Raw genomic sequence first — 10013 nt, forward strand, 5'->3', positions numbered from 1 at the left:
AAAAAAAAAGAGCGTACACTTCTCTCGAATAGAGAACGCTCCAAAGGCAGAACAGGCTGCCATCTTGGAGGAGCAGCTGACCAACGCGACAGCCATGGTCGACCGTGCAGGGGCGATGGTTACTACCTGCCCAGGACTATGCAAGAGCTCCACCTGCGAGGCACAGCTGTTCTCCTCAATCTCATAATAAAGTTCATTCATTCTACAGGCTGTCGCGCCTCAGACGTCCACAGTGGCTGGACAGGCGACTGTGGTCCAGTCGCCGAAGTAGAATGCGGCAGCGCACCTACATCAAGTGGCGGCGGTAATTCGCCTGCGCTCACTGAGGTTCTTCGGCGACGGACTCTGCGGTCGACAAAGTTGTGTCGGGAAATAACATCAAATCTTGTCGTCGCGCCGAACGTGGCGGTGGCTGTAGCCGCCAAGGTACTGCAGAGGGTGTTGGCAACTGCGATGAAGGTGGCAGCACTTGAAGAGCAGCCTGTTCTGGTACCGCCAGCGGCGAAGGTTCTGCGGGCGTAGTTCTTATCGTGGCTTTCAGTGAGCCGACGCTTGCCGGTCCAGGTGCGAATCCGGAGAAAGGCCTTGGCGCCTGCGGTAAGCTGGCATGTCTCAGCCCTGAAGCGCTAGCCACAGTTCGATAATCGATCAGGGCTTCTTGGGCTAGGTCTCGCTTGCCGATCGTGCGAATTGTTGCCGGTACATTAACAAACCCAGACGGGGGTACACTAGCCGTCTGTTGCTGCTGCTCCCATTCAAACTCGTCCTCAATGCCAAGCAACCAGGGGGAGAAGGGCTCTCTTACGCGGGTTTCAGAACCGCATGCTCCGGCCTGCGAAGCCTCGGCATAGCGAGATCTTTCAACGGTGGTCACTGGCTCGAAGACGGCTCTAATCTGCGTGCGCGTTAGTCTCCGCGACTTTCGCGGCCGTGCTGTGTTTCGTTGCCTCCGGGACCCGATCCGTGAGACCGTGGGACGCGCGATCACGCCAGCTTCAGCTTCTATCCTGTCTTTCGAGGCATCTAAAGGTGGCACGAACTGGGCGGTCAACAGCATTGTCGTCTTCGATAATGCCGATGGTGAAGAAGGTAAGACAATGCGCGCAGTTGCTGGTGATACTGCTGGCTCTAGCTTTGTTGGTGGGGCCGTGTACACTGTACGACGGATGTCGGGTAGTGCCCCTTCGGCAGGAAGCGGTTTGAAGTCGGCAACTATATTCAACCTCGCTGGCGCAAGCGGCCGTTCTCCTCCGAGCTTCGTGCTGTGGGATCTTGGTTCGAGTGAATGGTGTGGCATTCGCGCCTCCATTTTGTCCACCTCAATTTCCGAGGACTGTTTGACGTCCGCCTTAGCATCGCATGGGACATCGGCAAGCGTTGTTTCGAAAGCAGCGCTAAGATTTAGCTCCGGCGTCTTGAAGATCGGCCTCTTGTGCGGTCTGCGGGGGCTCTGATCCGACTGTGGAGCTGCTGCTGAGGCTGGTCTGGCCTCCATTTTGTCCACCTCAATTTCCGAGGACTGTTTGACGTCCGCCTTAGCATTGCATGGGACATCGGCAATCGTTGTTTCGAAAGCAGCGTTAAGATTTAGCTCCGGCGTCTTGAAGAAGATCGGCCTCTTGTGCGGACTGCAGGGGCTCTGATCAGACTGTGGAGCTGCTGCTGAGGCTGGTCTCGATGTGTCCTCGCGTGCTATTATAACTCTGCCAAAGTTGGCGAACATGCCTCGAAGTTTCATCAGCCGCGTCCTAAAAAATTCTCGTATCTCTCCCTGCTTTTGAGATGGTAGTGAAGTCTGGCGTTCCTCGCGCTTTATCGGCGGTGATGGAGACGGCGGCGGCGAGGGGACAGTCGGTGCCACTTCTGACGCAGGTTCTGGAGCCGGCGTTGGTTTCAACACGAGGTCTGGCACATCCTTTGGGACTGGTTCAGCCTCAGGTTCTGGTTTTGGTGGAGGTACGGGTGGCAGCTCTTGTACGGGTAAAGGTTCAGGTTCAGGCTCCGGCACAGGAAGTTTCGCCTCGTGTTTCGCTTCGGACGGATGTGCAGGTTCCTCTGGAGGGGTTCGGAACGCGGGCAAAGGCTCTGGGACTCGTTTAGGTGATGGTACCGGTGCTGGTTTCTCAGGAGGCGGTGGGGATGGCAGCAGAGGCTTCGGTTGAGGTGCAGGCGGTGGGTGTGGCGGCAAAGGCTTCAGTACTGGTGCAGGCGGTGGAGGTGGTAGTAAAGGCATCGCAACTGGTGCGGGTGGTGGGGGTGGCGGCAAAGGCTTCGGTGCTGGTGCCGGCGGTGGAGGTGGCGGTGAAGGCTTCGGAAAAGTGCAGGTGGTCGGGGTGGCGGCAAAGGCTTCGGTGCTGGTGCAGGCGATGGGGGTGGCGGTGAAGGCTTTGGAACAGGTGCAGGTGGTCGGGGTGGCGGCAAAGGCTTCAGTGCTGATGCAGGCGGTGGAGGTGCCGGTGAAGGCTTCGGAACAAGTGCAGGTGCTCGGGGTGGCGGCAAAGGCTTCGGTGCTCTTGCAGGCGATGGGGGTGGCGCTAAAGGCTTCAGAACAGGTGCAGGTGGTCGAGGTGGCGGCAAAGGTTTCGTTGTTGGTGCAGGCGGTGGAGGTGGAGGTAAAAGCTTTGGAACTGGTGCAGGCGGTGGAAGTGGCGGCAAAGGCTTCAAAACTGGTGCAGGCTGTGGGGATGGCGGCAAAGGCTTCGTTGCTGGTGCAGGCGGTGCGGGTGGAGGTAAAGGCTTTGGGACTGGTGCAGGCGGTGGGAGTGGCGGCAAAGGCTTCAAAACTGGTGCAGGCTGTGGGGGTGGCGTCAAAGGCTTCGTTGCTGGTGCAGGCGGTGCGGGTGGTGGTAAAGGCTTCGAAACAGATGCAGGCTGTGGGGGTGGCGGCAAAAGCTTCGTTGGTGGTGCAGGTGGTGCGGGTGGAGGTAAAGGCTTTAGAACTGGTGCAGGCGGTGGGCGTGGCGGCAGAGGCCTCGGGACTGGTGCAGGCGGTGAGGGCGGCTGTAAAGGCTTTGGAAATGGTGCATGCTGGGGGGTGGCGGCAAGGGCTTCGAAACTGGTGACGGCTGTGGGGGTGGCGGCAAGGGCTTCGGTACTGGTGCTGGCGGTGGGGGTGGTGGCAGAGGCTTCGGTACTGGTGCCGGCGGCGCAGGTGTTGGCAGAGGCTTCTGTATTGGTATAGGCGATGCTAACAGTGCAGGTTTCGCAAGACGTGGTGGAGGTGTCGGTAAAACAGGCTTAGGTGTCGGTGCGGCTGGTCTTGACGGTAATGAAGGCTGACGTTGTGGTTGAGGCAATGGCTCTGGTTCCGATTGTGCAACTTCTACATTTGGCGCCTGCAAGGGCTGTGGTGGCTGTGATTTTGATGGCTCTTCCAGTGGCATTGTGGCAGGCACAAAGTGCGCCAGTGGAATTATAGGCATATCTTGCAGCTCCCGCGTACGAATCGGCGCCTTTTTGGTTAAGACTGCCATGCATATCTGGATGCAGGATACCATTGACGTTCCGTAGCCATAAAGTGCGAATAAGATCATCAGCTGCGACAAGAAGAATAAGCAAATCAAGGCGGGCATTCCCACTTTCCCTCTTTATTTTCATAAGAGTACTCTTTGAAATGCCTACCGGCTGCCAACCCACGCTTCCCGCTGTTTTAACGAACGAAGTAATGCTAAGACGATTGCCGCTATGAAAGATTAGCATAGGTCCAGACAACGGTCTCGAGTGCTCCATAGAGCTAAGATCGCTCCATGGAGCAGTCGAGACAGCACGACCGGAAGCATGCGACACGTAGTTGCCCTATCGGCCAATAATTGGATCATCCATGTACACATTTAAAAGGGTGTAAGTGTTTCCCGTCACACAGCAGTAATCGTCACTTGGCTTACTTGCAGGTGGGAAAGGGGGTGGGGGTGTTCTGGGAGACTCGCATCCAGAAAATTGAGGTTGAGCGTGGTTAAAGCAATTTTGTCTAGCGATATCTCGGTTTTGTTTGTTTTTAGAAAGAGCGAGATACTCGGAGCTTTCAAGCTCTATCGACAGGATGATATGATTTGGCTTGTCGTTTCCGATGTTCTTGGCGATGCTCATTGCGAGCCTCACGGCTCAACGGATCCGCTCCTCCTCCTTCTACCTCCACACCTGGTTTGGGCGAAGCAGCACTAGACAGCCGCTTTTGTAGCAGCAACTACTACATCTACAATTGCACCATACGACAGAACACATACGCTACACGGCGGCGTCGGCGCTCCGGCGTGGAGTACACGCAAGGTGCGTGGAACGAATCATAGAGTTTACTACAATATTTACTAGAGGGAATTTTGGCGCTAGTGTCTATGGCAGCTGCAATGCATGGCGCTTCAGCCAGCATGGGAATGATGCGTAGTACACGGATTTGTTTAATCTTCGTTCTTTTGGCTCAGTTTGGCTCCGTGTCACCTGCAGCCGCTTTGTCGCAAGGCGAAGTTTAGCAAACGTGCAGCAGTTACACTTCACCGTCTTTACGTTTTAGGCTCACCAATTCAAATCGGGTCACGAAGTTCACAACGGGGCATTCTTTTATCCAAAACGAAAGCCAAAACACAGCAATAGACAAAGCCGCAGGAGCGTTCGAAGCCGTAAGCATAGGCGTGCGTATAGTACACTGTAGGCGTGCGCACAAGGGGGGGGGGGGCAGGGGGGGCGGCCGCCCCCTCTAATCACCTAAGAGGGGGGGGCGCAAAGTCTGTCCCGTACATTGACCCTTCTAGTCACCTAAGAGGGGGGGGGGGCGCAAAATCTGCCCCATCATTGCCTTAGTAGGGTGGGGAGCGCTGCGATGAACCTTCGCCCCCCCTAATGGGGAACCCTGCGCACGCCTATGGCCGTAAGCACGAAGATTAGGCAAATCCGTGTACTACCCATCATTCCCATATTGGGTGAACGATCGCAGCGCCAGAGTTCCCTCTAGTAAATATTGGGAAACTCTATGGAACGTAGGACGTGATCAACGCGCTCATACGCTGAAAAAACGTCGGCGTGAACTCATTGGCAAGAACTTTCCACCATCTCGCGGGCAATGTGTAAACGATCTTCTGCGGCTTTGACGCTGCCACAGAGACGCTTGCACGACCTTGGTTGAGCTTGAAGGTCAGTTTCACGGAACCAGCCATTTTCTGGGTTTGTACCTAGAGGAGTAGAGCTACATTGCCTAGAATATATTCTAGGCGCTGTAGCAGACATGGTAGTAGAGCTGTCGCTCTAAAATGGAGACAGAAAGAATGGAAATGGCGCAGCTGTCGGAGCGCGCTGACGCGGCGACGCTTGTCTCGGCGTTGTGTGGTGACACTGTTGTAGCATGACGTAGAGCGAGACCGGAGAAGGCGAGACGCCGAGACGGTGCAGCGCGCTCACGCCGGAGCACAAAAAAAAATTCACCGACGATTACGATACTGCCTAATGCGAATTCTGAGTGCAACTGTTTAGGTGTTTTGATTTTACGATAAGTTGAGCAAATGCGCACGCGTCAAGGCGACGCCGCACGGCGCGAGTGGGAGGCTCGGGTTCCGCGTTAACGTAACGTGGTGAACCTGGCGTCGCCAACTTCCGCCGCCGCTGGCTGACACGAACGCTGCGCCGTATAAAGGGCCCCTAAGAGTCCCCTAGAGCGTTCCACACACACAGTGTCCCTTCGACCAACGCACGTCTTCTTCTCCCAAGCCTCGCAGGTCAACCCACTTTGTCGTGCCCATGCGCGAGAGGCATGCGTTGCGCTGTCACAAGAATCGTGAGCAGTCACGAGGCATTGCAGACGCTAACACAGCGGCTAGCAGGCTCTCATGGTGGAAAACTCCTTGGGGCAGTCTCTTTCGCTCTCTTTCGTTCTCGTTCGCTCTATCGGTTACGCCGACGACAACGGCGACGCCGCTCAGCGCGGGAACGGGCGCTCAAGAGCTGCTTTCTGAAGTAGACAGCGAAAGCGCGACCGTGCAAAAGCGGAGAGTGCGTACAAAGACCATGAATCCGATGAAGAACGCCCACCGTCTGCATTCGCTCATTCCGGAGAGAGGAGCGGACAGGCATCTACAGCAGAAACGTGAATACACCTTCGCTGGTAATCCTTCCCCATGTGAATGTTGCGGTTTCAAGAATTTTCTGGTGTTGCAGAAAGACCCTAAGTACTCGCTTTTTCTTCCTTTTTTTTTCTTTCTGGAAAACTGTGCGCTCGCTACTTTCCTATCGAGAACGCTGTCACGCTGATAGCGCACACTCCGTTCGCGACTTGTAAGTACCGGCGCGCCCAAGACACGTGAGGCGGATGACGATTTTTGGTGGGCGACAGAAAGACGTCCGAAATACGACTTTTTTTTTTTGCTTTTAAAAACTTCTTAAGGTTTTCGTAGGAATGCCTGGTACCATTCTTGTTCATGCCGCCAACGCCAGATGCCGGATTTTTTTTTCTACATACGGTTCGTATATGACTTTCGTCTTAATATACTGATTGTTATGGTTTCTCCATCCCCCTTGGAAACTTTCTCCGCTCCACTTGGCGTTGCGCTACCTCTAGGATCGGCCGATCTGAACCTTGAGACATCATTCGAAATATTTTTTTGCCATGGCATAGAAAGCACGAAATGACACTCGACCACATATGCCTGCCCGGCTTCAAATCAAGGAGGTGCGCCCCCCCCCCCCCCCCAAAAAAAAAAAAAATTCTGCCTTCGTCTCTGATTCGTGTTCACGCCGCCGACGTTGAACGCCGAATCTTTTTTATTATGAGCAATGTAAGGCTTTCGCCTTTCGCGGGATCGAATTCCGGCTGCGGCGGCCACATTTTTGATGGAAGCGAAAATGATTGAGGCCCGTGTTCGTAGATTTAGGTGCACGTTAAAGAATCCCAGGTGGTCAAAATTTCCGGAGCCCTACACTACGTTGTCTCTCATAATCATATCGTGGTTTTGAGACGTTAAACCCAAACAACAAAAATTAAGGACTTGTCTTTGAGAGCTAACACCCCCAAAGACGGAGAACGACACGTGGAAATCAAAATGCATCGTCACCTCGATTCCCGTGACGGCAGCGTTGAGTATCACATCCGCGAGGAGTAGCGGAATCTGTAATTTCGAGATAAAACAGCCACCTGTTATCGAACGTGTGATTGGTCTAAAAATTTATCGTATATGCACAGACGAGACAGAGATGGGCGCGCAAAGAACAGGCGCCATAAAACTTACGGCCCGGTATTCACAAACCAACAATCTCCTTATCTCATGTTTTCCTTAAGTTTCTGCACACTCTACATGCGTTATAACGGCACAAAAACGGTAACAGGGTAAAAATACCCACAAGATTGGTTTGTGAATACCAGCCCACTTTGCTTATCAAACGCACTTAACCGATAAGGAAAAGGTTGGTTTGTGGATACGGGCCTTAGTCTGATCTGCAGAGGTCGTCTGATTCTTCTCGGGTGTGTTTGCATGCACCCTACGCGTAACAAGTATAATTTCAATCTCGGTCGTGAAATAGATGACGCAGAATATAAAAAATGAGATAATAAGCATTCGTGTACCGTGTTGTTGTGCGCACCTTAAAGAGCCAACTGCCTCAATCTATTGATGACTAGACTGCATGATAATTGTCATGACAGCAATTTTTCACATACCACCATCATCGTAAATGTAAATTTTACGCCCAGATATCGGGTCGTTTTTCCTTTCATTTGCGTTCTCTTTTATTTCTTCTTCCCACCTACCTTCGTCCTGCCGTACCCTACCCTAACCTGCCGTGACTTACCCTGGTCTGTCCTTCTCAAACCTGTCCTTCCCTACCCTACCCTAATCTGCCCTGACCTACCGTGGTTTGTCCTTCTGAACCCTGTCCTGCCCTGACCTACCCTGATCTGTCCTTCTCAACCCTGTCCTGCCCTATTCTACCCTAAACTGCCCTGACCTACCCTGGCCTGTCCTTCTCAACCCTGTCCTGCCCTGCCCTGCCCTACCCTAAACTGCCATGACCCACCCTGGTCTGTTCTCTACTCTGTCCTGCCCTGCCCTACGCCAAACTGTCCTGGCCTACTCAGGTTCGCCCTTCTTTGCCCTGTGCTGCCTCGCCCTACAATACCCTAAACCACCCTGGACTACCCTGTCCTGCTCTACCCTGCTCTAAACCACCCTGGCCTATCTGGTCTGCTAATTTCTACCCTATCCTACCCGCTTGCCACCGTAAAGCCCTGCCCCGTCCTCGTCGCTCTGTGCCTTGTATTGTCTGTATTTCGGATGACTGTGTCGTCCACGACACGAAGCAACATAGACATTTGAAGGCAAAGGCCATTACCTACCACTTTGATTCCGTACGAGTGCTCAGTGTAATGCGGGTATGTCCGAATCCATATGTGAACCTAAAGGAGACATTAAATGAAAAAACCACATCACAGTTTCCTCATTTCTACTTCTCATGCCATTTATCATTTATTACTGTCTTAAGCGTTGCTTGAAGCTTTGATCTTACGTGTAAGAAAAGCGATGTCTCACTATATCAGCATACATACTGAAAGAGATTATCTTTTCGTAAAAAAAGTTGAAGCTGATGTTCTCTGCTCCACAAAGCGCAAAGGCAATGCCAACTACAGACAACTACAGATCATACAAAAAAACGTGACAGAATGATGGAACAAAGTCAATTCTTATCTGTTGCGGAAGTTTGAACAAAAACTGGCGAAAAAGCTATTGTCACCGATACCAAAGCCTTAGCGTGACAAGTTGAGCTGGGAACAAATAATGAAAACAAAAAAACTCAATAAAAACTTCATTTTCTTTTTATTTTTAAATTGTACTACATAAATTAGCAACCTAATTTACGGCAATCTTCTCTTTTTGCTGAATAGATGACTGCCTGATTTTTTTTTATATTGCCAAAAATATCGGGCGTGTGCAAGGCAGTCTGCTAACCTCGGCATGTGTCTATAATAGCGGTGATAGTATTGTCTGGCATTGCTCGTTGTCGAGTCACCATGGCAGCACCCACTTTTGCGAAACGGGTTCGCGCGTGTCGTCCGTACGCTGTTTCTTTGCGTGTGCGTTGTTAACCTGGCGTGACACTTCCCTGAAACCAAACTAGCTCGCAGCAGATGTCGAGAATCGTTCCTGTGACTGTAGACTGTTTTGGTTGTCACATGGCCGACGTGCTGCAGCCCGTCGTGATGCTGAATGCGGAACGCTAGGCGCACAAACGCTGCGCAGTGTACGGCTAAAAAAGCAACCACATCACGGCTGGTACCTCGCTCAATAGGTTTCCCCTTTATTCGACAAGGTGAGCTTTTGATCTACTGTAATATTGTACTCGTGGGCGCTCGTGTTATTATACACTGCAACAAGGTGGCTGCTCGGGCCGGTTGACGCTTGGTCCGTCTATGTTTTGTTGTCCCGTGGTTCGCGCTGTTTCTCGTTTTCCATGGTAATGCATCTTTGACAAGGAAAAACCCCATTAGTGCGCTCTGCTCTATACCCTTCTTTTCTTCAAACGTTCTGCGCAGTAGTATTTTGCTTAACAGGCTGTAACTGATCATGACAACAGGTTACGTGGTAATCTATATTTCAGCTGCTACAGCAAGAAGGGTGACCACCCGTCCCGCGACTCGCGGAAGTGTCACGCATTGAGGGCTGTTGTCCCGCGTCCCGCAGGAGATGCGAAAATCTTGAAAAATGGCCCTCATTTCAGCCATTATATTATTGTTCGGCAGCGCCTTGACTTCAGCTGCACATGTCCAGAATGTTTTGAGGATGCGTTAGCTGCAAGCACTCCGAGCTTACATGAATTCAAGAAAGTAAAACAAGTGGTGTCGAATACTTCCCGGGCTCTGAATCCGTAAAGTGTGGAAACTAAACCACGGCTGTTATGTCGGTGACCTTTTTTTTTTAGTTGCGAAGTTTCTATGTTATTGATATTACTAAATGGACACTAAAGAGCAAAACGATTTTTCTCGCATTAGTGAAGTAGTCATCCACGATACCAAAAACACCACGCTTTCTGCGCGAAGACGC

General features: G+C 52.2%; 1 protein-coding gene across 1 annotated transcript; it reads right to left on the reverse strand.

The window, feature by feature from the left end:
• Window positions 1–319: 319 nt before the first annotated feature.
• On the reverse strand, window positions 320–2233 carry LOC119381747 (proteoglycan 4-like). Its single transcript, XM_037649513.1, has one exon. It carries the CDS (start codon window positions 2231–2233, stop codon window positions 320–322), a length of 1914 nt encoding a protein of 637 aa, XP_037505441.1.
• Between the last annotated feature and the right edge of the window lie 7780 nt (window positions 2234–10013).

This window comes from Rhipicephalus sanguineus, chromosome 2 (assembly GCF_013339695.2).
Source record: "Rhipicephalus sanguineus isolate Rsan-2018 chromosome 2, BIME_Rsan_1.4, whole genome shotgun sequence".
Taxonomy (NCBI): domain Eukaryota; kingdom Metazoa; phylum Arthropoda; class Arachnida; order Ixodida; family Ixodidae; genus Rhipicephalus; species Rhipicephalus sanguineus.